General features: G+C 43.1%; 2 protein-coding genes across 2 annotated transcripts; one reads left to right on the top strand and one right to left on the bottom strand.

Moving 5' to 3' along the window:
• The first annotated feature begins 52 nt into the window (after positions 1–52).
• Positions 53–20,436, top strand: LOC143319450 (lysyl oxidase homolog 4-like). The gene is made up of 15 exons (XM_076728452.1): positions 53–102; positions 956–1,224; positions 1,319–1,980; positions 2,705–2,910; positions 10,040–10,078; positions 10,161–10,368; positions 11,637–11,817; positions 13,268–13,422; positions 13,522–13,689; positions 14,240–14,402; positions 14,488–14,731; positions 15,632–15,747; positions 16,130–16,266; positions 19,299–19,410; positions 19,516–20,436. The coding sequence occupies exons 2-15, from the start codon at positions 957–959 to the stop codon at positions 19,584–19,586; spliced, it is 2,730 nt and encodes a 909-aa protein (XP_076584567.1). The 5' UTR covers positions 53–102; position 956; the 3' UTR covers positions 19,587–20,436.
• Positions 20,437–23,633: 3,197 nt separating this feature from the next.
• r3hcc1l (R3H domain and coiled-coil containing 1-like) lies at positions 23,634–27,709 on the bottom strand. Its single transcript, XM_076729508.1, has 7 exons — positions 27,665–27,709; positions 26,729–27,239; positions 26,309–26,496; positions 26,003–26,073; positions 25,619–25,714; positions 25,383–25,523; positions 23,634–24,554 (listed from the first exon to the last, which is right to left on the bottom strand). The coding sequence occupies exons 2-7, from the start codon at positions 27,209–27,211 to the stop codon at positions 24,502–24,504; spliced, it is 1,032 nt and encodes a 343-aa protein (XP_076585623.1). The 5' UTR covers positions 27,212–27,239; positions 27,665–27,709; the 3' UTR covers positions 23,634–24,501.
• Positions 27,710–27,863: the final 154 nt, after the last annotated feature.

Here is a 27,863-nt window from a genome sequence, read left to right as displayed (position 1 = left end):
AGGAGAATAGAGAGACAGCAGGAGCAAACGCGCTGCCTTCCTTTCCTCCAGTGCTCGCTCCCTTCTTTCTCCTGGTGACTCCAAGCTGAGATCAACAGATAGGTGAGTTCCACAGCAGCAGTTTTTCTTTCTTCTCCTTACTTCATCTTTTGTCTCAGTCCATTTTTTCCTCCATAATTCATCACTGATTTCATCCCTGCAGCTGCCTGAACTCATCCAACAATCTGAATTATTGCTTTTATTTACACGTTTTCTTGTATTGTGTGTAGACATATGGAAAGCACAATTTGACTGACCCATGGGTGCTTGAATTGACTGTAAGGTTCACCCTTCAGATCTGCTTATCTCTCCAGTTTCTTCCCCTCTGTTAGAAGAGAACGTTGTAGGGGTGGTCCAAGGATGAATTAATCATTGCTCATTAACCAAAACGTCTCTCACAGGCACAGACCTTCTGCTTTATTTATGTGTGAGAACATTTTTATGATGGTGTTTATTTGCTTTTGTGTCTGTTGGCTAAATGCATGCAGCTAAGCTTGAGGGTTTGTGGAAAGCCAAAGTTTCCGTTGGCTGGATGCAGAGGCTACTTTTAGCTTTGGTTATTACTGCCTGTGCCCTGACTGGGCTCCACTTTCACAGCGTTTCTCAAGCATCTGACTGTCCTTTAAATGACTCTGATTATTTAAAAAGATAAAAAACATCTATCAATCTTTCATTTTACAGTGGAATGTCCCATTAGGGTTAGAAGAGAATTTTCTAATTATATGTTTTGTCAGAGTATGGAATGTGAGTTTCATGACTTTGCGTGATTTTTGGGATTTTTGTGGCAACATGTGCATATATATTTAGGTGCTCAAGCTTAATATGTACATCTTCTCTATTCTCTGTAGTGTTTTGCTGTTTTTTTCCCACACCACTTATATTTCATTCCCATCATCCTGCTTTTTTTTCTCTCCAGGATGCTGTTCCTCAGCTCCCTGTCCACACTCCTCCTCCTGCTACTCCTCTACCCCCCTCAGCTGTCTGCCCAGCCGGCGCTTGTGCGTCTTGTAGGCATGGGCCGGCGCAATTTAAATGAGGGACGTGTTGAAGTGCTCTATAATGGCACGTGGGGCACGGTGTGTGACGACGAGGTGGATATTAACCTGGCCAACGTGGTGTGCAGACAGATGGGCTTCCAGCGTGGCTTTACCTGGGCGCACAGTGCTAAGTTTGGCGAGGGCGGAGGTATGTCCAAACAATGCCCGTTAGTCTTGAACACATCACTGATAAAGATGTTATTTCTTTTAATTCAATCACTTACCACCTTTCTTGCTGTTAGGTTCTATCTGGTTGGACAATGTGCGCTGCAAGGGCACAGAGCTCTCCATTGCAGACTGTCGCTCCAATGGTTGGGGAATCCATGACTGCACCCATGCTGAGGACCTGGGGGTCATTTGCAGCCCAGAAAGGAGAGCTGGTTCCCCACCGGTCTCCTTGGAGGGGGCTCCTTCATCCTCCAGGCAACAGCCAAGCCAGCCAAGACAGAGAAACCCACCACAGTCTGTGTCCCCTCCAGCTCCACCTTCAGCCCCAGCTTCTTCTGCAAGAGGCCATGAGATCGCCCTCCATCGCAACCCAACGTCTTCCCGTCGCAGCAATATCTCCCCACAGGAAAACGGCCATGAGATCCAGATCTTGCGACGGAGTCGTGGCGGTTCCAGAGTAGTCCCGCAGATTAGCTCAGCTCTGCCACAAGGGCACTCACTACCTCCACGTCTGGCAAATGGTGGGTCCTACAGGCAGAGACAGGAGGCAGCAAGGAACAGTCCACAAGCAGTGAGACGAGAGGCAGGGGGACAGGTAGACAGGCGGTCCCAGCCTCATTCCCAACTCCAGTCAGAGCGGAGGAGTGACAGAAATCAGCAGCTCAGTGGGAACCATGTTGAACCAGAGCCTGTTTATCCAGACATGGGAGTGGAGACTGATGCGCACTTCACGCAGGTAATAACACACACACAGACACACACAACCTCTAGTACACACCAAAAAAGTAGCCCAATCTAGCTTTATACAGAGTCCCATACATGTCATTTGCGGAGCCACAGGCCAGTGGACATGTATAATTAGAGACAAACCTAAAACCAGACCTTCTCCAGATCCAGTTCTTATGCAGCAGCAGGACTTTAAGTTTAGCACCCAACCACCAGAAGATCTACAGCCCCGACTCCTCAAACGTGCAAGAAACTCAGATGAAAGCAAACTGCACGACATTTATCACTTGTGTTTGCCTTTCTTTCCTTTCAACTTGCAGAGTTTACACTTTCTTTACCATTTTGTAATCATCATGACACGTATTCCAACACATTAAACAAACTCTGTTTTCTGTTGGTTTCCTTCCTGCTGCCTGCAGTACATAATGTGGATGATTAGAGAGTGTGATGATTAGAGACATACCATGTCATCTTACCATGTTATTCTTCTCTCGATTGCGTGCTGTCTGCAGATATATAGTTAAACAAAGTCTTGTTTATTGACACAAGTTAATCCTGTTTTAGTGTGCATGACAAAAGCTTGGTTCGTGTGGGTAGAGGTTGAAGCCTTCAGAAAGTGTGACAAGGATCCATCTCTGTCTTCTGACATTGAAAAAGCTTTTTTTTTCCCTTTATAAAGCAGTGCCAGACTGAGTTATTAACCACTTTTCCATTTTTTGTTTTGTCATGGACAGGGATCGGTTCACTTGGAGGAGGTTCGTCTACGGCCTGTGCTGTCCAGCAACCATGGCGGTCTGGTGACAGAAGGCGTGCTGGAAGTGAAGCATGCTGGGAGGTGGCGTCATGTGTGCAACCATGGCTGGGACCTCAGCAGCAGCCGTGTCGTCTGTGGCATGTTAGGATTTCCAGCTGCAGAAGCGTTTGACCGAAATGCTTACAGGTGAGTATGTGAGAGCGGCCATGGCAGAGTGACAGAGGAGGAAGCAGACAGAAACACTGTGTGTGTATGTGTGTGCGTGGGGATGTGCATTACACATGTTGTGGGGACATAAATCTGTTTACACAGTTACATTGTGGGGACCTGTCCTCCTTATGGGGACCAAACACAAGTCCCCATAACATAAATCATAAAATATTTGTGTGAAGACTTAGGTTGAGGGTAGGGCAGAGGTTTAGGTTTAGGTTTGGGTTTAGGGTTAGGGTTCGGAGTTAGGGTTAGGGTTTGGAAAGTGGAGGTTATGGTTAGGGTAAGTCTCTAAAAAATGAAGTCTATAAGTCTATGCAATGTCCCCAAAAGTGCATAACAGACGACTGTGTGTGTGTGTGTGTGTGTGTGTGTGTGTGTGTGTGTGTGTGTGTGTGTGTTATGAAAGGGATGGAAAAGCGTGGTGACGTGCACATCCCTTCACAGATTAGGTGGCCCCATGCCTGGATTGCTGTTCCATTCCCCCAACCCCACCCCTAACCCCCCGTAGTAGAGGTTAACCACAACTACTGTCATTAGTACAACCACACTTGGCATGACATGTCCAGTGTGGCATTGGCCGAGTCCGGCTGTCCGCCAGGTCTGTCTGCCCCATTGGCTGAGTGGGCCTCAATGCAGACCTTTAAAATAGTCTCAGAGAGTATGTTATTAATGTCAGATCCAGACTACAAGATTATCATCATCATTATGGTGTGTGTCTTCACATGAATCCTCCCTTACATGGTTTCTAATCTTATATAATTAAGAAACCCCCACTGGGACCTGCATGCAGCAGCACTTTCTATTGCAGAGTGGAATCTTTGAAAGTCTGAGGACTCACTTCTTATTGAGGCAATTTGATCTCTTTGTACGTCTCCATCAATATCAATATCATTAAATCACAAAATACATTCATGGGTTTGCTAAGGTAGCAGCGTTCTGATTAGGTCTACGCAGTGACATGTCTTGTAGTTAAGTAGAAAAGACCTTGGCTAGCATCAATAGCTCAATATATTAGAAAGGCTTTGTGTTGCGACAAAATCTGCAGATAATTATCACCTCTTTTCTCTACTCTTTTCAGCAAAAACTAACTCAAAAACCTCAAAAACCTCACTTTAGGCCACCTTTCAACACCAAAGAGTAGATAGACGAAGTTAGCAGCGACGTGACGCTGGTGAACATCGTGAAGCATTCGCTGCTAAACAGCCAGATATTTCCCTCTGGAGTTGGTGGAGCCCAAACCATACTGGAATATTTGACTGGGATTCATCAGGTGGATATATATATATACATGACTGTAAATGAATTACTAGCTACAGCTGTTGAATCCCAACAAAACAATCATTGTGTGTTTTTTGTTCAGTTACAATGTGCTAACATTGTGCTCTATACTCCAGTCATAGTTTAGCATATAGACAGAGAACTCATTGAGTTCTAAAAGCTAGAGGCCCGGTCGGAAAAGAAACGTCAGCTTTCTATTTGTTATATGTTTTCAGAGCTCTTTTATTGTCCCTCAAACACAAATCATTTGCTCAACTAATAATGTCAGGTTGTCGTGCTTATTTTGTCTCCATAAATCCAACTCATCCGTCTAACTTTAGCCATAAATACCCACTGGAGCACCTACACAAACCTTCAAAGCCGTTACAAACATACCATCAAAACCCCAATACCTCACTCACACACACGCTAACAGGTCCCTCCCTCGACCCTCATCGCGCAGCCTCTTACGAGCCCTTGCATAAACAATGTACAAGATCCACAAGCATATGCAAACAAACACGCAAACACACACATGCTTGTGCACACGTGAACACAACCCTCTGTGTGTCCGTCTGTCTGCCCACAGAGGTCTTTTTATGGCTTGGCTAACAGGACGACTGTACTGACCGCTAGCCTGCCCTGCACCATCTGTCTCCCCATGTCGCCAATAATTACCCCTTGTGTTGTGCTCTGCTCAGCAGCAGCATACAGACTGCTTCTCCTCAGCTGCCCTGTTCACCACCACAGCCACAGCCTAGCGATGAATAACTCTCTCTCGTAGTATCTTATCTCTTAAAGCTTCTTTGGAGCCGTGATGTTCAGCTGCAGTGATGTGAGAAACGTTGACCCTATTTGTCCTCACGTCCTTTTGCTCAAAACAGGAGCCCTTTCAAGTCACAGACGGAGCAAAGATTTGATCAAGAATTTGGGCCAAGTCTGCTCATCCGTCCTGCCAACTTTCTAAATCTAATGCTAATGTGGACGACAACACTGAAAAACACCTCAGAGTTGTGTGGAGAAGCACCATATTTCTGTGCCAAGAACCCAAGCAGCAGCCTGTGTAAAGACTGGACCAGGCCAGAGAATGTTGTTTGTTTTTTGTCAACCTCCACCCTGGTACGTGGGAGACGAATGCAGCAGTCATTTTCGTCCAACAGTAAACAGCTGATGGGTGTTTTTTAACAGAAATAACCAGCAACAAGAGGTGGATCTTTGGTGCCGCATGGGATCATGTATTTCAAAGCAGATAGTTATGTTGGAGTCCTTTTGAAAATGTTCGTGAGGTTGAAATTGTGTCGTATGTACTTAGCGACACTCGCCATTTTTAGCCACACGAGCAGCACGCCTCTTGGGATGGTGCTGTCTGTCAGTCGATCCACCACTGGAGTCCAGACCGATTGCCATGAAAGTTTAGTGTAGATGTTCAAGGTCCCCAGAGGATGAAGCCCACTTGGCCTCACATCTACATTTCTTGGACAGATAGACTCAAAATTTGAGGTTGACATTTGTGTTTTGAGTTGAAAAAGCTCAACAACTATTGGATGGAGCACCATGAAATATGGTGTAGACATTCATGTTCTCCTCAGGGTGAATTGCAATAACTCCCCTCACTTTTCATCCAGCGCCATCATCAGGTCAGAATAAAACTTTGTCCAGTATTTTGGTTTACAACAAGATATCTGCTGCCATTCCCATCAGCCTCAGCTGGACTCTGAGCAACATACAATGGTGAATATGGTAAACATTATAAAAGCTAAACATCAGCATTTTAGCATTGTCACTGTGAGCATGCGAGCATGATTCTGCTTAAAGCGCTGCTGTGCTTAAGTACAGCCTCACAGAGCCGCATAGCGTGGCTGTACACTCTTGTTTAGGCCTATATTGATCCACACATGATAACAGTCACATAGCATCTTACTGCTGCTACCCACTGTGCTGGCAGTGGCCCATGCCTGCTCTTCTTTGGGGTTTGTGGCCACTAGAAGAGCTGTAATTACGGTCTGAGAGATCCTCTAATCTAAAATATTCTCTTGACTGAACCTGCTGCACACCCTTCGCTGTGTCAGCACTTCCCTCTCTGGCCATGTGGTTGTTTTTTTGGTGTGACTGGCTTTGTCTCAGCCTGTTAAGTTGCTCAGCGCATTTTTACAGATGTTTAAATACTCCCCCACTTTGCCGTGCTTACAAAAAGCAAGTGCTAAAGCCATTTTCCAGCTCCCTTGTTTCATCACATCTACACTCTCTTTGAGGCTGACACTAACGTCTTCAGCTCAATTACTTTAACCCCCTGCTCCGTCTCCCCTCCTCAGTTACAGCTTTTTTAAAAGACTTGTTATGCCTTTGTGGCAATTATACTAAGACCCACATTTCATGGAAAGTACATCATTATGACCCTTTTGAGTTTTCGTTCCATGGAGGTTGATGGGATTGTCTAGAGGGTGTTGTGGAGTCAGTGTGGCAACCTGCTGTCTCCTGAGTGAGCCAACTGTTCCAGTTAGGCAGCTTTGCATTCATGCAGTATAATAACAGGTTATCTCTGCTTTCCTGACAGTCAGCTCCTCTCTCCAGTGTGGCTTATGGCATTGTGTGGTCAGGGTTGCATAAAAAAAAAAAAAAAACTGGCATTGAGCTGAAGATCCTGAGAAGTAAGAAAGTCCTAAGAATTCAGCAGCGCTGCGGTCAACCTGAATGTTGCGCCTGAAGCTTGACGCTGTGGTTCCCTTCCTTTGAATCTCCTCAACTCAACCTGACAAAGAGCTACATCCACTGTGATCTGACTCTCAGCAGGACAACTCAAATGTGTCAGTGAAAGCCAAACAAACATGCTTTTCCTCTTCCTGTGAAGTTAGGAGATGCTCATAAAAGTTGCCGAGTGCACAGAGGCTTCAGTCTTACATCACTGCCTTGTTTCCTAGCATGCAGTCATAACGTTTGGTAACAATGCTGGGGTTTTAAAGGGCTCTGTTTTTACAGAGGCAAGGCAGGGAAAGTTGATATGTACGTGCATATTTCCATGTCTGGTGTGTGTGAACCAACATGATACTGCTCGACCGCACAGCAGACACTGCCAAGCAGAGCAGGCAATTATATGGGTAGTGTTCACTCCCCCCCCCCACCTCCTCCAAACCATGAACTAACACCCCCTCAGAGTCTGTCTCTCTCATTTTGATTTACCACCGAGTTATGAAACATTTTAAAATGTGCAAACATGCACAGAGAGACTCGCACACTTGTATACACACATATACAAGACACAAACAAATACACATTATCAGATATAAGTCACACATAGACACATTATGTTTGTATGCTTGAAGGATCTCTCACTTCTCATCAGCACAAGATAAATTTACCCTGAAACACATACGTCCATTTTGTTGTGAAGATTTATCACTTGTTCCCTCACAGAGGTGGTATCTCTAGTTTTAGAGATGTTTGTGCTTTAACACTGGCTGGACAAGGACAAGGGGAGGGCGGAAAGGAAGGAAGGAAGGAAGGAAGGAAGGAAGGAAGGAAGGAAGGAAGGAAGGGAAGAAAAATGGAAGAATAAAACAGTGAGAGACAAAACAAAAGACGCAGAAAGAAAATGAGAAAAGATGGAATGATGGATGAAAAGATGAGAAGAAAAAGAACAGAGGGAAGGTAGGAAAGAAGGAAGGGAATGTTTGAAGGCAGACAGAAATGAAGTAAAAAAACAGATATAAAGACAGACGCTAGCTGCAATATTTAGTAAAATTTAGTAGCAACTAAATAGCAACTAGTAACTCCGGCTGGTGTAAAAAGTAGAATGTTTTCCTCTAAAATGTGGTGCCTGACAAGTGTATTCAAAGCTGCACTAATCAATATTTTTATATTAATATGTCATCACTTTTATAGTAAAAGTCCCACAGAGATCATCACTAAAAACTGCAGTTCTCCTCAGCTCTACGGGCTGTTTCAGCATCTTTAACATTTAGGTTCACCCTCACTGATCACATCAACCTTAAGCAGCAGCGTTATTGTTTTCTGCACAAAAAAACCCCTACAAATTGACTGTGTGCTGCAAGCTCAGCTCCAAACAGCAAACGGATACAGTTAGCGACTAGTTGGTTAACATAGTGGAGCATTTAGCAAATAAAAAGCCAAATATTTCGCTCAGAAGTTGGTGGTGACCAAAAAACAGAGCTAAAATAGAGTTAACACTGGACTCATATCCATCAGGTCTAAATGTGTAAATAAGCACCTGTTTGCTAGCTCGTCATATCAGTTCAAAAGGTCACGCTTTCAGTGTTGTGCTTACAACACAAGTGTCCTAAAAAAAAAAAAAACTGTTTCTGCAGGTTTAAAATGTTTCCAGTGCAGCTACAGCAAAGACAGAGTCAAGGATTTAGTGGTTCTTTGCAGATTTCTCCACTTTGAGTGCACTCATTGTGGAAGAGGAAAAGAAACAAATGTATCTACCAGAGGAAACCATTTGTCTGGACCAGACTGGCTGACTAAATTACATTTCTCCACTGCTCACTGCTAGACTGCAGCAAACATCACAAAATAATGATATGTAAGCTTATCTGCGGACGGAAATTTCTATTATTGTGAAAGAAATCATATATACACAGTTCGCCCCTCACTGTCTGGCCTGATTGTAAATTATTTGTTGTGCACATGTTCCATAGAGTAGTCTGTCTGATTCAGGGTTTCTATTGCGGCTTTCCTTATAGGCCCTTCCAGCCTCAAACACATTTCTCATCTCACGATGGGAGTGCGCAGAATAACCTATGGAATACCAGGATACTGGGGTTCTCCTGGGGAGGGAACATCTCCTGTTTTAGTTTGCCAAATATTTAATTGCATCATGAATCTGGTTGTTCAGTAAACTCTCCTCCTGTCTATACTTGGTGTTCTGACTCATGTAATTCAGGCACACTCATGAAGGGCGTCAGTCACACTGCACCTGTCTGTGGTCACACTGGCCGATGCAAGTGGTCAGCTCTAACGTGTGTGTGTGTGTGTGTGTGTGTGTGTGTGTGTGTGTGTGTGTGTGTGTGTGTGTGTGTGTGTCTCAGAGGGACACTTCCCAGACTGTGCCTGGTGTGTGAATCATTCTTTTATTGAATTCTCGCTTCTTTTTTTTTAGGCTTTAGCATGGTGTGTGTGTGTGTGTGTGTGTGTGTGTGTGTGTGTGTGTGTGTGTGGAAGCGAAGAGGGCTCATTTTGTATATGGACACTGTTTCCCTTTAGGATTTGACTTTAGGTTAAAGTAATACCCATGAAACTAGACACAGTTCAGAAAAGCCTGTTGCAGTTGGCAGACCTCAGTAAGGCTTCCTGCAGGGATTAATGTAAAGCGGCTTATTCATATTTTTAGTTTTTTTCCCCCATGGATGCGCCAAACCAGACACTCGCTGTAGACATATAGACAAACACTGAAACAGAAATATCCATGAATAGATCTTTAAAAAAAATAAATACAAAAAAAATTCATGCCAAGAAAGTGGTGTTTTGAGAGGAAAGACAGGAAGAAAGAGGGAATTATGTGATCCGTTATTGTCAATCATCCTCTCTATCCTCTCTCTTTATCACTGCCCGTCTCTTACACGAGGGCTATGTTTATCCAAAGACACACACGCCCTTTCCAGCATGTTGTGTCTCCTTCATAGCTTTCAATTTGTTTATTCAGGGTTTGATAGACAGAGTAGGGATGTCAAGGAAGCGAAGAAAGGGTGGCTGAGGAGGGAGGAGCACAGGAGGAGGCTGTGGGAGTGTATAGGACAGCTGGTTGTTTAGTTTGTTGGATGTAAAGATGCACAGCTGTAACTTAAAAATAAATAAATAAATAAATAATGTAATGTCCTCTTTCTTTCAGGAAACTGTGGGACTCCAAGTTAGCCGATCCATCCTCCAGGTAAAATCTGCCCTTTGAAGGACTTCATAACTTGTGCATCAAAGATCAGAAGTAACAAACCACAAATATCTCTCTACCCCAGGCTGAGGACCCAGATCAGTAAGAAGGGCTACTGGGTGGAGAAGGTGCAGTGTCAGGGTGTGGAGGTCTCTCTGGCACAGTGCCAGGCACAGCTGTCAATCCCCAGGAGAGACGTCCCATGCAGCGGTGGTATGCACGCTGTGGTCCGCTGTGTCCCTGGATCCCAGTTCACACGCTATGGCAGAGCACCAGCACCACCTGCTGTGCCGGTGAGTGTGGAGGGGGGAGTTGAAAAATACAGATTGTGAACAAATGTGTGAAAATGAAACAATCTTAGGAACTATAATTTCTTTTCTTGCAGAGAGTTAGATGAGAGGATTGACACCACACCCAAATATGTGCGTAAGCTAAATAGTTGAAGTTACAGCCAACAATTATCTATAGCGTAAAGATCAAGTCCAGTCAAGTCAAGTCAGCATTATTTATGTGGCCCAGAATTACAAAACACAAATTGCCTCAAGGGGCTTTAAAAACTGTGCAGCTTATTACACCATCTGGTCTTACACCCTCAGTTCTATAAGAAAAAACAAGAAAGAAAGTGACACCTAAAGACACACAGCTTACATCTGTTTGTGTATAAATTAAATCAATAAGATATCATGTTTTCATTTCTAAAATTTAGAGGTCCTGGAAGGTGGGTTTTGTTATTTTGTTTTGTAGTTAGCTCGGCTAGCTGTTTCACAGTGCTCCTGGCCTGTTTGCTATGCTAAGATAAGCTAAGAAGATCTTTTCATCGAACTCTCAGCAAGAAAAGCAAATAAGCATGTTTCCAAAAACAACAAAACTATTCCCGTCAGCTACATGATTGACAACACATTATCATGATTAAAAGGAATGGTTGGCATTTGAAGTCTATATATCAAACACTTGCAGTAAAATGTGTGAGAATGCTAACATGCATGTCAAGGGAAAGCTAGCTGTTACACCTGTTTCTAGTCTTTGTGCTCAGCTAAGCTAACCATCTCCTGGCTGTAGCTTCAATCCTCTCAACTCTCAGCAAGAAAGTGTATTTTTCATAATGTTAAACTATTAAAATCTTGATTTTTTATTTATTTATTTATTTTAATGCAATTTGTTGCAAAATGTTGAGAAAATATTTTCGTCTTCAGTCTGGCAAATGGAACAGACTGAGGAAAAAATAATTATTGCTATCTCTCTTGATCACTTTTTGACTTTAGAGCAGGTTTCCAGCAACAGCCAAAAGAACATCAGGGATGCAGCCATTGCCAATTACACTCGTGGCCTTAAGCTCTGGAACGCGCTGCCTATAAATATCAGGGAAACCAGCAGCATGAATATTTTTAAAAGAAAGCTAAAATCTGATATTAGAAAATAACAATTAACAAAAATATGTGAAATGAGTTTCATTATTAGGCTGAAATCTGTTTCACTAGCTCAGCTGTTAAATCTGAAAATGCAGCTGTAAGCATCCAAACGCAGGCAGGCCTTGAAGGTGTGACTCTCCCTCTCTTTCCAGCCCGTCGTGCGTCTGAAGGCAGGGCCCCGTCTTGGGGAGGGCCGTGTTGAGGTGCTCAGGGAGGGGAAGTGGGGCACCATTTGTGACCACCTGTGGGACATCAACGCAGCCAGCGTGGTCTGCAGAGAGCTGGGCTTTGGCACTGCCAAAGAGGCCCTCACTAGGGCTCAGCTGGGACAGGGTAAGACAGGACACGTAAACATGTGTACATAACGTCAAACTGCACTTTGTAATCTTTGTGCTGCTTTTCAGTGATGTATTTATGTAGCTTTACTCACCGTGAAGTGAGGTCATGTTTAAACAAAGCTATAACTGGGCTTTTATTCGTCCTCTTGTCCTCGCAGACATCTTCTTTAATAAATTTATAATGAGTATAAAAAAGACCCCTGGCTACTGATCTGATAAGGGGTTATGTATTGAATGTTCCAGACTCTGTATCAGGGTTCATCATGCATTCTGAGCTTGATCACTTTAGCTCAGCGACCCTTTAGACTAAACACTTCTCGGCGAAACGCAGCACTCCAAGAACCATGGGCCCGGGCATACAAATAAACCCAGAGAAAATGTTTACAGCCTGACGTCTACTTCTATCGCAGAAGCTGATTGTTGAGGAACTCTACCCATGACCAATTACAGGAGTGTAAACTATGCTCGGAGGTTCCAGCGACAAAACAATGGCATGTGCTGCTGTCAAAATAAACCTGCTGTATGTGAAAAGTCAGTGCAGCTTTGAAACCAGGATGTCAGGCAATCAGCACTGAGCAGGACCAAACGCTCCGAAAGATTGTGATTACTTTGGCACTGCTTTTGTTGTGGCCATGAAAAAATAGCCCCTAAACCATCTAGAGTTAAACATTTTTCTGGGACAAAGACCCCACTTTCACACACTCGTTTTTTTTTTCCTGCAGTGACTCTGTAATCACGTTAATTTCCTCCCATTATCTTTCTGCCCAAATGAGCACATAGCATGTCCTATAATGGTGGGTGCATTTCCTTCATTCTACTTTACTTAATGATGTAATTCATGGAAACCGCTGGAGTGTTACTTTTAGGGCTCTGTTAAAGTAGGTGCTATTCTGCTGTTGTGTCTGAATAATGAACATGGTTAAATGGCAAAATGAAGCATTGTGGCTTTTAATGCCTCAGGCCAGTCTACCAGAGTTGTGTGAATATATAGCATAGAGGAGATGAATCTGTGTGTTGCAGGAGTAATGTGAAGGCTTGTGGGTAGTGCAGCTAGACTTGATGACATCATTAGCTATTTAAGGCCAAATTACAGGGTTTTTTAAGGCTTTAGCCTGCGCCTCACACACCTACGCAAACATAGATGTGTTCAAAGATTTTCTTCCATTTTGCAATTTTTGGTATCTATTTTTGTTTATAGTGTGGCCCTGGTGCTCAGCGTAGAGAAAGCTCACTGGCTAAGCTCAGTTTCAGAGCCACATCAGAGGCCCCGAACATGTCTGGGCTCTTAATCCCACTCTGTGGACATCTGTGGCTAAAGAGCCATCAGGTTTTAAAGTCTTTTACGTACTGTATGTGTGTGTGTAGGCTGTCTTTTTGCATGTGGCTTATGGTTGGTAAAACATATGTGAATCACTCAACTGAAGCTCCATGCCCTTCCTCTGTAGGTACTGGTCCCATCCACATGAACAGTGTGCAGTGTACAGGCAGGGAGAGGTCAATCACAGACTGTTCCCACAGACCGGTGCCACTTTACACCTGCAAACATGCCCAGGATGTAGCCGTCCGCTGCAATGTCCCCAACACCGGCATGCAGGCCACGGTGAGAAACACGGGATAACATGCACACATATACACAGACGGGCATTTAGCATTATTTCTGGACTGACGAGAAAACACTGTCTCCTCCCTGAACCTTCAGGTGCGTCTGGCTGGAGGCAGAGAGCCATCAGAGGGCCGTGTGGAGGTGCTAATGGAGGTTGGAGGTGTGAGGCGTTGGGGAGCCGTCTGCAGTGAGAACTGGGGCATCAACGAGGCCATGGTGGTCTGCCGACAGCTGGGCTTGGGCTTCGCCTCACAAGCTCATCAGGTAAACAGCAGAAAAGGATCTGTTCTGTCTTTTGCAAGTTTCTGCTTCATCCTCTCATTCTTGAGGCTTTTGTTCAGTGTGCGCCTATATTTTCTCCTCTGACTCGCTCTCTCTCTCTCCGTCCTGCTGTTTGTGTGTCTGTGCTGTGTTATTACCGAGGCCTGAGGTAATTACAGGCTTCTCAAACGTCCACTTCCAGCACACCGAAAATAAAAGAGGGAAAGTGAGGCGAGGAGAGATCGGAAGAAATTCACAGAGCAAACAAACTGAAAATAGAACTATGCATGGAAAGGGCAGCGTGAGTGTGTTTGAGGGGGGCTTCTGGGAACATTTAACAGGCACTTTCAAAATTGTGAAAGAGAGTGGAAAATGTGATAATGTGTACTGATAGTTCCTATAAAAAAATGGGGTTTCTTCGTTTATAGCAGAGGCTGCTATTTGCCTTCAGCTGTGACATTTTTCATGTCCTCTGGTTGTTTTTGCACAGCTGCACAAATGAGCTCTAATGATTTGGTGTGTGAATTTGTTCTCTTCCTGTGTGTCTGTGCAGGAGACCTGGTACTGGCCTGGTTCTACAGATGCTGCTGACGTGGTTCTGAGTGGAACTCACTGCATCGGCACAGAGATGTCCATCCAGCAGTGTCGCAGGAATACAAATGTGTACTGTCCCAGAGGAGGAGATGGTAGATCTGCAGGAGTCACGTGTGTAGAAAGTGAGTCCAAAACCAGAAACATTTGAGCACAATTGCATATTTTGCACAGTGGGACTGAAATTAACTCTGAGTATTGACCTCTCAGCTGCTCCTGACCTTGTCCTGGATGCGCAGCTCGTCCAAGAGACGGCCTACCTGGAGGACCGACCCCTCCACCTGCTCACCTGTGCTAATGAGGAGAACTGCCTGTCCTCCTCTGCCGCCAGGATGAACTGGCCCTACGGACACCGCCGCCTGCTGCGCTTCTCCTCCCGTATCATGAACTTGGGCCGCGCCGACTTCCGACCCCGAGCCACCAGAGAGAGCTGGACGTGGCACCAGTGTCACAGGTAAGACTGGGAGGAGGAAGGCCACAAACAGTGTTTACTCCCAGCAGCTGTGTCACTCACGGGATGCTTTCAGGGTTTAATTTGCAACAGCAGCTGCTCACTTTACGCCTGCAACCAGATAGGGAGTAACTATGTGGTGATTTTAGCTGCTGCAGGGTTCGGTTGGAACAGAAAAGCTGCATAGCCTCCTCCATGGCACAGGACTGGGCAACGTTAGTAGCTGGCACAAGAAAAAGAAACATTTAACAAAGTCGCTGCAAAAAATTCAAAGTCAGCAGGCAAAGATGAACTGCAAGTGCAATATGATCACTGGGTGCAGCGCAGTGCAGTGATATTTTTGAAACATGGACTATAAATAACCAAACACATACAAAAGTCTGTTATTTAACGCAATAAACACAATCTTTTTTTTTTTCCCTCCAAAATGATGTTTACAATAAACATCTCCTCACTGGTCACCCAGTTGTTACAGTCGGAGCCATGACTGCACTCATGCAGCCTGGCTTCTTATCTCAGCGGTTGTGGTTCTGTGTCCCAAAACGGGAGGCACAGCTCGGTGTCTCTCTCAGCCGCAACTCAATCACCACCTCCGCAACCAGCAAACACATGGTTTGACCTTTAGCTTTTGGTAGAGTCTGTTCTGTGAATGGTTCTGTAATGAGAGAAAGAGTGACACCACACTGATATCTATCTGCCCACTTGTGTTTTTACAGATGTTGTCCATGTCGGTTTGACGCCTTCACAATAAAGCAGTCAGATTTATGGCTGCAATATTTCAATTAAACCTTTTTTTTTCACAGCATGATGTTGGTGAGAATTTGTAAACAACAACAAGAGCAGCAAATTCAACTGAAACAACATGTCTTGCCTTTAACCATGCCATCCTGATCCAATCCTCAGGCACTACCACAGCATTGAGGTGTTCACCCACTATGATCTACTGACGCTCAATGGGTCCAAGGTGGCTGAGGGTCACAAAGCCAGCTTCTGTCTGGAGGACACCTACTGCCCTGACGGTAAGGCAAATTATAGATTAATGCTACCTAAGTGGGCTTTTTGAGGGAATCTGGAAAGGAGAGCAGATTCGTGACAAACAACGGAATCAAGAATACATAAAAGTGCAAAGCTGAAATCCCATAATGAGCATTCAAAGTCAGTGGCAGGCTGTAAGATCAGAGGCCAAGCCTAAATTGATCTTGGCTTCACAAAACCCAGACAGCTTTATGCAGCTTAGATCCTTTCTGTTCGCTTGAAAGTTCCTAAAAAAAGATCTGGTTTTTAAATCATTTTGTTATAATTTCAGGCTGTCGGTTCACAACGACTGACAGTCGAGAAAATTTACACATCAGAGTCTTCTCTTTTTATCTCGCTCCTCATGTGTTTTCTCACTGTTACCAGGTATCCATAAGCGGTATGCCTGTTATAACATGGGACAGCAGGGTATCTCAGTTGGCTGCTGGGACACCTACCGTCACGATATTGACTGCCAGTGGATCGACATTACAGACATACGACCCGGTGAATACATCTTCCAGGTAAGGAGGCTTATTTTCTAACCAAAGAAATGCCACCTGATTCTATCACAGACTCTGCTCAGATGTCTGTAGAGTTAATTGTGAAATGGTTAGTTCAATAAAAATGCAGAGAAAAAAAATAATCCACCTTTCAATCTTCATGGTGAAGTGGCATCATCTTAATCGTTTACACAACCTCTTGGATCAGGCCTGAAAGTGGAAAAAAAGAAGGAAAGAAAAAACAGAGCAAACACAGGGATTGGTGTTTCAACATCTGAAGGCACACATGAGATAAAAGATGTGATAAAAGACTATAATTTCAGTAAATGGGTCTTGGCTGTTTCAGGTGTACAGCATGTATGTAGTTTTGAGGGTGTGTGCCTATTTAAGGAAAGTGAATTTAGTCTGGATTTATATAGAAAGTAGACCTGCTATTAGTCCACCCTTTCAGAGAGCACAGGCTAATTGGCAGTGGAGCAGCTCTGTCAGCACTTTACATTTGCACAGACCCAGTTTTATGTTTAAAAGCTGAGTTTGTTGGTTCGACATCAAGTGTCTCATCTGTTTCTAGACATCCAATCTTCTGTGGGGACCTACTCATCTATCCTCTGTGTCATTTGTTCTATTTTTTCCTGACAACTTAGTGGCAACAAGCTGCGATGATGTTTACAGTGTGTAATTATTTTTTGAGTGTTTACATAAAATCAGTTTGCCTCGCGTGCATGTGTGCATGCAGGTGTGGTCCGTCAGGGCTCTACGAGCCTGGATGCATGTGACAAGCCACGTCTTAAGAGATAAAGCCACATACATGTCATAAAGCAGAGATCCACTGTTGCCACGACGACGTGACCCAGCAGCACTTTGTGGTCGGGGTTGTGGTTCAACAGTAGTTGAGCTGCTCATAAATTTGTGTAAGAAGTGAGAGATGGAGGGAGGGCGCAGATGCTCGCTCGCCTTTCATGCAGCTGGGTGTTTCTTTGAGTCTTCACCAAGAATCGCAGGGTGGCAGCCATTTTTAAGACCATACATTTAAGCCAATGAGTCACCTCAGCTTGATTGCTCCTGATTGCACCGCCATTTAAAAATCAGATGCACGACCTTGCAGTCTTTTACATGACAGTGACGACCTTTCATTGTTCTGTAAAACAGGCTGTGGGCCCTTTGTTTCACATTATTACAAGGGTTTTTAAAAGGACATCAGCTGCCACCAAGTTAATATGGTGTTTTACACCGGGACTATAAAATATGTGTTGAAATCATTGGCTGCACTCGACATGCAATATTAAAAATATATGAAGTTCTGGACACCCTATCTGGCTGAAAATGTAGTGAAAAAATATTGTAATTTATGAATATTTTACATCTTGAACCTTTTGGCTGTAAATATAATTGGAACCACAAAATTTATACTGTACTTAAAAAAATGAAACAGCGCTGCTTTGTTGAATATGTGGTCAGGTTATCTGTTTGATGTGTGCATCAGGAAAATTCATTTGTGTGCTTTTCTTATATATGGTGCAGGCAGGCAGACAGGGTGGAAAACAACAAACCATGGCAACCAACCGTGGCTACAGTCTAATGATAGGCTGCAACTTAAGTCCAAACCCAAAACTGTCATCTGCATCTCTGGCCCTCTTTTCTCCTGCATGGAGATAACAGTGGAAAGTGATGTCATGCATCACTTGAACCCCAAATTTATACATTATGATCTGTATAGAAAAGGAGAGGACAATAATCCTGTGGCTTCTCAGTTGGCCTGGTGGTAAACCAGTTGTTTCCCAACTGTCTGAAGTGAAGTGTTACTTTCTCATTTGTTCCCTTGCTTTATTAAAATACACGTCTTGCAGAGTTCCTGGTCTAGACTTAAACACAAACTTTGTCAACTTAACCAGCAAAGACTCCAGGCTCTCAGCCAAGCAAGACTCCTGTGCACAGTATCCCCCGTAGAGCTGCCTGTAGGCTGATTTTTTATACTTAAGACAGATACAGACATGCAGTTTTCTCCTGTTTCCAAGATAACCATCTCCTGGCTCTGACGTAATATTTAACATTCAGACAGGAGATTGATATCGACACATAGTCAGGTCTGAAACACAGTCATGTCGTAGTAAATCTTTCAATGTGGAATGAACAAATTTTCAAAAAAGTGAGACAATAGGGCGCTCTCAAAACATTTGGAAGAATCTTCTCACATATTACCACAGCAATGGTTAGAGGTCAAACGGATTTTATGGCGTTTGTAAGGTGCAAAATAAGTTCTGTGATTAACCTTGTGGTTATAACCACAGTTGTTGAGCCACATAGTTCAGTGTCATATTTACGGTAGACCACAGTCCTTCAAACTCCAAATGACCTCTATGGAAACAACAGCAAGTTGAACTATTATGGTTGATATCCAAACCTGCTAAGATACCAGTTGATAATTATAGATGGTATTTTAAAAAAAATTTTAAATAGATGTTTGTGTGGTGGGATGAAGCTTTATTCCCAGGTAGGCAAAGGAATCATTGACAGTTCAGCTGGAGGGGGGATACATTTGGCTGTAGTGTTGAGGGGAATTCGGTTGGATGCTGAACAACGATTTTATATCCAGAGATGTCTTTAAAATGCTTTAAAAGGATAAGTATATGCTTAAAGGAAGCTTTTACTGTTGACAAATATAATAGAATATCATCTGCATACAAGGAAATACGATGCATGTGCCCATAGATTACATCAGGAAGGACAAGCTGGGATGCTATAGCTGCTTCTGCAAGTGGTTCAATCGCCAGGATGAAGGTGTGGAGACAGGGGCAGACTTGTCTGTACAAGCCTTGAAATGGAGATGGCGAAGACAGTACATCTATCAATACATGGGCACTTTTCCACATATAGCAAAAGAACAGCAGTAGAACCGGAATACATTTCCATCATACTGACAGTTTATTTAGCAGTCTTCACATTTGTTGAAAGTCCTTAAATAAAGCCTGTCTGATCAGCTGGGGACTATGAGTACTTGATTGATGTGACTCGAATGCTGCAGCGTCTCATCTCGAGTCCCTTCTCCTTCACAGGTGGAGGTCAATCCTTCCTTGGACATGGCTGAGTCTGATTTCCAGAACAACGTGATGCGCTGTCGGTGCAAGTACGACGGAGCACGAGTTTACATGTTTGGATGCCATGCAGGTAGAGTGTGAAGACTTTTTCAGTGCACATACATCCTCTCAGTTTCTAAATCTCAATACTTCCCCTGTTTGTTTTCAACATCTCCTCTTTGTCTGCTTCCATCAGGTGACGCTTACAGCGCAGAGGTGGAGGACTTGTTTGACCACCAACGTCAGATCTCCAACAACTTCCTGTGAATTAAGGAACACATAGATTTAATGACAGAGCAACTGTACAACTCCTCACCACACCTCAACATGGCAGGGGAAGGAGGTTGAATGACAATGACATGCCAGTAAATAGAAAGACGAGGGTCAGAGGGAGGAGGGTGGGAAACTGGGATGTTATGGGAGGGACTTCATGCAAATATGATTGATTAGGATCCCAGGACTGATTGTCATCAGCAGTGACTATCCCTGATAGAATATCAAAGAGATTTAAGGACAAATGTAGAAAGAGAAGACAAAAAGTAGAAAAAAAAAAAGAAAACAAAGGAGGCCGTCTCAAGAATCATGTCACCATGACAAAACATAGAGTAGTTAACAATTTTAAAAATGTGTCTTAAATTTTGTAACAAATTTAATTGCCTTGATCAAAATGTAACCACAGTTGAGAAAGTAATGACATGAAGGCACATGAGAACAACAACCCTTTGCTATTACAGCACACCACCGGGCTGTCGTCCATATAATATCAACCCAGGAAACAGACTGTCAACAAAACGCTGTGCGTGCTTCCTGTGCTTTCACTGTTCACATTACAAATGCAGTATTTCCTGTTACAACTGTGCGGTTTTTGGTCTTGAATGAGAATTTTTTTATTTCATGGTGCTATTTCACTTTTTTGAATAAATATTGTAATGTATTGCAAATGTATTGTCATGTACAGTTTTATATTACCTCTCTGGAATATTGTTCTTTAGGTCTCTAATTTATGCAGAATTTTAATGTACTTTTGAATTGAAACTTGTCCCTGTGTGGCTGTGTTTTGTATTGTTAATGTTATTATGAAAAATATTTTCACTTGTTTGTTCTTTACCTGTTTAACATCGGTAACATCAGATGAAATCTGGTTGTGTCAAGGTATTGCGCCTTTAACAGTACTTGGTAATGGTAGTTAAAGAATAAACGTCAGACTGACAAACTGTATGGTTATTTGAGGCATGGTTATTTGACAGCAGATTTTTCTACTGTAGGCCAAAGATAAAGATTAATGTTACAGTCTCTGCAGAAGATTTGGGGAATGTGCTAACTTGTTAAACGAGATTCCCTTATTTAACTGACTATATAGTTAATAAGATAATAATAACATGAGATTATTTTTCATATATCCCATAAGAATAAAAACAAAATGACAAATGACCCCTTAACAGCAATTCAAGCCGTTTACAGTGCCATACGCAAGTCTGAGCCAAAAGCGTGTAGACTCCATTGCTTCCCTCAGCCGATTTAAAAAGATCTAAAAAGATTACACACCAACTGGGTTTCCCATCTTTTCCCAGGGAGCCTGAGCTAACCCATGTTTTATGGTTGTTTCCAACCTCATTCCCACTGATGAACACATACAAACACTGGAAACTCTCACAGCTGCCCCTTGTCACATTACATAGCATATATTTTAAATATGTGACTGACTTCAGCCTTATTTTTTCCCTTTTATGTGTTGGAGTAGAATTTTCACATTCATTAAAATCAAGTAATACAACGTACAGGAAGAGCGTGATAGAAACTTGTTTGGTGACACTGGCGGTTGGCTGTTACTGGCTGCTGTTGGCCAGCACCTGCACCCGCTTCAAATCATTATCATCAAACATGTCAAGTGACCAAAATGGAATAATGCTAAGTTAGTGTTGGCTAAAATGCTATACCATTTTAACAACAGCAGCAAGAGTCATAAGGTCAGCAAACCATGTCCATAATACAGCAATATTTACCTGAAGTTCACTAACATTAACCACCATAAGCAGTGGTCACACCAGACTAAGTAGGGCACTTGAGGTTTAATTGCATACTAATTCAACTTTTCATCTGTGAGAGAAAGACTGTCACTCAAAACTCACAAGTGGGAATTATCATCTTAAAAAACACATTGTGGTGCTCTGCCCGACACTGCCAGTCTTTTATTTTGGTGGGACTTTGATTATTCCTTCATTTAGACCATGTCTCCCATTTCACTTGCTCTGTGGCATAACAGTGTTTCTGAGCAGCACATCTCAGGCAGAGTTGGCACTTAAAACCACTACTTGCACAGCAGTGGTTTGTGTTTGTGTAGTTAATCTAATGATTGTGTGTGAGGCACCCAGCAGGCTGCTCTGTGGCACATCACCCCCTCATGAAGCCGCAGCAAAGCATGAGATTATAGGCAGGGCTCAGATCTCACACGATGATGGTGAAGAGCGGCTACAGGCTGTATATGTAGTTCAGCTGCAAGAACAACAGAACACAGGGAGGTCCACTTCTGTTCTGGCACACTCACTATGAAAACTTGTCCACATTTGGCTGTATTCCACAGTGGAAGTCATCTAAGTGGGTTAGGAAAGAGAAAGTCACGTGTGCACTGGGACCAGCTGAGCACTGGTTTGAACAGTTTAAAAAAACACTACAATAAGAGATCACAAATCAACACACGGGACATTTTGTGTTTATCTTTTTGTCTTTAAAAGGGATTTCGGTGAAAGCAGCACCATGACACAAAAAGCTGAACCTGAGACGGAACAAAATGCACAGACACAGTATCACTCTGTTGTTGACGTTCTCAAACTCTTTTCCTTTGCTCTTCACAGGGGTACGCATAAACGTCCATGAATGAGTATGACAGTTAGTATGAGTGAGGAGTCAAATCACACAATCACTTAGTTCAACGTCATGGAAGTAAAACAGCAGTAAAAAATCACAACAAAATGAAAAATCATTTCATCATATAACATCTTGGCATAGTTTCCTTTACATTTCACTTCCTGGTCAGTTACCATAATTACATAGTGGTGTAACAGCATGAATAAAAACTAGAACATCTGATTCTACAGTAACTGTTTTTAATACCTCCCCCATGAAACCAAACAGTGTTTCTCTCACTGATATTCCTTGCTTCATATTCTGCCGTTGTGTCCATAAAAACACCCAAAACACACGATGAAATGCATTTCCAACAACAGTAAGAATGTTCTTCAAAGCTCAAGTATTTATACTGACAACAAACATCAAATCAGCACTGCTAAAGGTTCTGTTGAAACACATCTTCAGAAACAAGGAGCCTCTGGAAAGAGATCAACACCCATAAAGACTGCATTTGTGAACCACTGATTTAAAAAGAAACACAGAGAGTGAGCATGCCTTGGTGCCTGCTCTGAGACTGCAGCACTTTAATTAGCCCACTATGAGCCACGTGGCACTGTGCCTCAGTCGACCTCTGCCAACGATCTGAACAGCTACACAAACTGTTCTGTACAGCAGTACTGGACTACACTTTTGGGATTTGGGTATATAGCAGCGGTACAGCTGAATTTCAAACAAACACATTGTTAAATGATGTATGCAGGCAACTTGTTTTAACATGAATGATCACCTTTACGAACATTTATGTACCCTGCAATCTGTCGTGTGACTGCGTTAACATATCCAGGAACAGCACAAAGCTCGTGAAGCCAAACATCAAAGAGCAATTTTTAGTTTGTGATATAAAATGCAGTAATTTGTAGCAAAAGAAAAGACAAATTTGCAGCTCTTTGTCCAAGCTGGGAGAATGAGACTTAATGAATGGCTGAGGGGGTTAAAGAGACGCAGTGCCACATGGGTTGTGGTTGGCTGGGTGAAGCCTCAGAGGAGGCAGCTGCCTCCAGCTGTCACAGGAGTCTCCTGAACCTGGATGAGTCTATTTCAGGAAGCTGAATCATGAAAGATGACTGACACTGAGGTGGAAATTAAACATTCGATTCAATAAACATTGTCTCTCTACTGAAAGCTTTTTTTCAAGTCAAGAACTTTACAGGACTAAAGAAAAGCAGCATGTTGAGATTGACCACGTTTTTAATCTAAAGCGGTTTGAGAGTCGTGATGAAACCCTGATGCTGCAGAGCCCTCCCAATGGATAACACCATACTTCAACTTAAATGGAAACAGATCACCTACACTGCAGTTGGAGTTGAAATGGTGCCTTAATTTTTTAAAACTCATTTATTCAACAGCTTTATCCACAAAAATGATCTAGTTTGACAAGTTAAAATGTATGCAAGTGCAATACAATAATGGTTTCATTTCAAATTTATTAAAACTGTCTTGAACAGGTCAATTTGTGAAAGGATTAACTTTTGCCTCCATTGTTGGACGAACACATTACTGTGGTTGTTTTAGAAGAGGACATCGTAGGAAAGTCACAAACAAAACAAACAGCTTTCTTTCATTTCGACTGGAGAATAAGATGAAGACAAAAAAAGCCGATATGGTGCTTCAGAATGAAAAACAACCTTATTACCATCATCATCATCATCAGCTCTGCTTGCAGCAGCTTCTTTGGCTTTGGGCTTTTCATTTCTCAGAAAATATTTAAGAACTAATTTTATCAAAGAGCCTCAAATAAGCAAGACTTCACGTTCTGAAAATGACACAGTTTTTAAGTCTAATCAGGATTTACTGCATCATTGTGACTGAATCCAATATTGCAGAACCTTTAGCAGAAATCTTTGCTGTCTTCACATTAACAGGTGGATTTACTTGCACCATCATTACCAACGATTAGACTCAGTGCTCCACCACAGTCACAATGTTAAAAACATGGTTGCAGCTGAGTGGAACTCCGGCCATGACACACAGGCCACAGTCCCTGCATGGACAGAGCGCACATCAAAGTGAGGGAACAGCAGTAGGACTCTCTCATCTGATGTAACGCTGCAGGCTAACGGACAGTGCACGATAAGATGTTTAGTAACAGTTGGTGAAGACCTGGAAGGAATCCATTTCTGGTCAGCGTGGTGGTAGGAAGGAGTGGCCAGAAGAAGAAAAAAAAAAAGCAGCAGAGCAGGAAAAGAAACAGGGGAGATTTTAGCCTCTGCTGAATCAAGGAATCTAAAAACAAACAAACAAAAAAACAGATGGGAGAGGGGAGTTTTCTGTCCAGTCACTTTCCCTCCCAAGCATCTTCCTTCTGTTTGGCTGCCAGGCGCTTTTGTTCTGAAAGGTAAATCACAGAGACACAGTTCAACATATCAATCAGCGAAGGCCCGAAACTAAACAACACTTATGTGATTTGTTGCTCTAAATTTGAATCCCTGTCTTTGCCACATGCAGGGGAGTGAAGAGCTGAGGCAGACCAAAGAGCCGGCGGTGAGTGCATCTGTGGATGCAACCATATGTGGCATCCATTCCAAGGACACAATGTTCAACACGTGATGCGTTTCTGCACTGACAGCGACTGTGTGTGTTGTGATCTTAAATAAAGAACACAGCAGGGTGCACATGCAAAGAACAAAGGTGCTTTTTTTTAGGTTTCTATACTAAAAGCCCTGACTTTCTGACTGGTTGTTCAGCGGACAGCCATGTGTGGTTTTCTGTGCCTATATACTTATGTTCCATCTGTGAAGGGAAATGACTGCTGTACTGATTATAGACCTGTTATGATCTGCACAGCAGTGGATGGAGAGCAACTGCTCTTGGCATCAACTTGCATTTGTCTTCTGTAAAGTATGGAAACAGCTCCCACTTGTGGTGGAAACCTTACCATGCAAAAACTCAAACAGGCAGATGAGAGCCGTTCTGCATTTCTAATATTTGTCTATTGTGGGAAGAGACACTGGGACGCCACGTCCTTTCTTAATGACACCCTGCTTGACACTCCATTAGTCTTTGCATTAGCCCGCCCAAGACGAGGATCTGTAGTGTTTCAGTCCAAAGTCTGCTTCTAAAACATCAAGGCTAATAGTGGAGAGGACTGACTTCAAAATAGTTCTGCTCTGAAAAACCTCAATCATAAGCTGAACGTAACATCTCTGAATAATGCACCTCTCGCCTCCTGCAGTTTCCTCCTCTCGGCCTCGCGCTGCTCCTTTGTAAGGTTGCTCTTGACACCGAGGGCACCGATCACAAGCTTGCGAGCCAGCGCCGCACTCGTCTGAGGTCTCTCTTTAGCAGGCAAGAGGTAGTCTGGGTGATGAGAGGAAAGGAGAATAAAGAGGAGCACAGGCAGCGTTTGGCCTTTAAATGTGTGAGACGGAGAAGACAAACGGCTGTGTTTGTACCTGAACAGCTTCGGGCTTTGGCCTTCGTGGCAGAGGAGGATTTGGAGAGCGGTCGCAATTTCATCAGCGGATGTTTGGATCTTAAAGCTTCGCGGGCTGAAAAGCGGAAAACAAACAAAATGCAAATGCGGAAGTAATGTTTAATATTTGAATTTAAAAAAGGACATTTGTTAGTTGATGTCACAGAGATTCAAACACATCTCCTCATTCAACTTACAATAATATTAAATAGCTCAGCACCACAGCTTAAACCTACTTAATGTAAATCATGCTGAGTTTTTCAGTCAGAGTTGGTTGGTCAGGGTCTGCTCACGTTCACTAATCCTCTTTATTCAACAGTTTTCCCCCGTTTCTGCCTTTAATTAGAAGCAGCGCTTCACTGACCTGCTATGGGGCTTGAGAAGAGGCCCAGGGCGTGTGATTCATCAATCCACTTGATGTCAAAGCCTCTCTGTCTGAAAACACAGTGACAAGTGAGAAACTGATACTTCAGAGTCTTGAGGATCTCAGATGTCGTACGTATAACAGGGATCCTACACTCACCTGGATGCCATAGCATTTTAGACAGGATACCAATTTTATCTTAATATGTAGCAAGTACAAGAAACCTACATTGGTGAATGGAGAAAATACTGTAGTTTTTTTTAAAGGTTAACAGTAGTACAGTTATATCTACTGAATTATACATACTGGTAGCACTGAAATAACTTGAGGAGGTCCTCTGTCTTAAACTCCACAGGGAAGTCATAGATCTCTACAATGTGAGAAAGCTCGTCATCTCTGAGGTCGATGTCGTCATCGTCATCTCCGTCCATGTTGTAGTAATCAAACCTGGGCTGCTGGATTGACTCCTTCTTTCTACCTTCTTTTATAGCGAGCTGGAAGGGTGAAGAAGTGAGAAGAGGAAGAGCAGATGAGACAGTAAAGTAAAAGCCAAGAGAAGAAAGAGAAAAGGGGAATTAAGGCAGAATTACAAATCAGCTGTTTATATTTTATCTAGATGTACAAACAAACTGGCAAATGAGTGTGAATGTGAATGTTGGGAATGTTTTTCTGGTTTACTCTGGACTTTTATTTCTAACATCACCCAGACCTACACCACGCCCTCACCTCTTCAAGCAGGTGTGGATCCAGACAATCTCCATCATCATTGAACAAGGTGTCCCAGCTCTCCTCCTCCCCCTGCTCTTCCTGAAGGGATGCTGCTTCCAGTCGTGAGGCAGCATCTGCGTCCACACTGGTTGCGTCAGAGTGCCCGTTGACCTGCCCCTCTGTGTCCTGTAACCGCTCGTCCTTCACCTCAGTCTTGGTGTCACCATCCCGTATCTCACCTCCATCTTCTCCTCCGACATTCACTCCCTTACCCGCTGCTCCAGCCTTGTCCTTCTTGTTCTTGGCATTTTTCCTTGCCTTGTCTGTGTAGCGAGGCCTGGGTCTTGGTTTTACTGCTCCCTCGGTCTGAGTTTTGTCTTTGGAGCCATGAAGTCGTTGCTTGGGGACGTACAGAGCCTGACTTGGCCTTTTTGACTGAGATGGAGGTGTGGGTGTTGGCTGGGCTGGAGCACAGTCTTCTTTTGGCTGTTCCGGCTCCATTATTAAATTACGTTAAAAAAAAAAAAACCTAGATCACAGAGGAAAAGAAGCAGGATTAGAGATAATGCAGACAACAGGTAATATCACATGTGAAACCTTTCTTAACCACATCAACAGATTTCCAAGAGGGTCTTGAATGAGGTTAATGACAAAATGAATTATATTTCATTCTGACGAGTTCAACTAGTTCATCGCTCCGACAAAACAGTCTTAAAATGAAAAAAGGAGCGTTTAAAGTTAGGTTAAGTTACGTTACTGTTAACTAACGTTCGTTAGCTAGCTTACCACTTTAGCTAGTTTCCTCTCGTTGAGGTTGTAATGATCGTTTATTGAACACAAGAACATTAAGTTCATATCAATATATACCAAAGCGCACGTTAACTCTGTTCATTTCACTTCATTTAAATCATTTTAACCTAATTATATCGGACAACTGTTACTGTTTCATCTCACCAGTGTTTGGTCTGTTTAGGGACAGATTTTCGTCGCACAACTGACGCAAGCGCAGGTCAACGCAAGGTATTCTGGGAGACTGTGTTCTTGTATGGCGCTGGACCTTTCTGTACGGCGAGCAGGTTTGTTTGTGTTGAATTTGTTTTATCAGAATATTTATTGTCTTTATATGCCATTATTTCTACTGCGACATGAGTTT

Source organism: Chaetodon auriga, chromosome 4 (assembly GCF_051107435.1).
Source record: "Chaetodon auriga isolate fChaAug3 chromosome 4, fChaAug3.hap1, whole genome shotgun sequence".
Classification (NCBI taxonomy): Eukaryota; Metazoa; Chordata; class Actinopteri; order Chaetodontiformes; family Chaetodontidae; genus Chaetodon; species Chaetodon auriga.
This window is presented reverse-complemented; position numbering and strand designations above follow the sequence as displayed.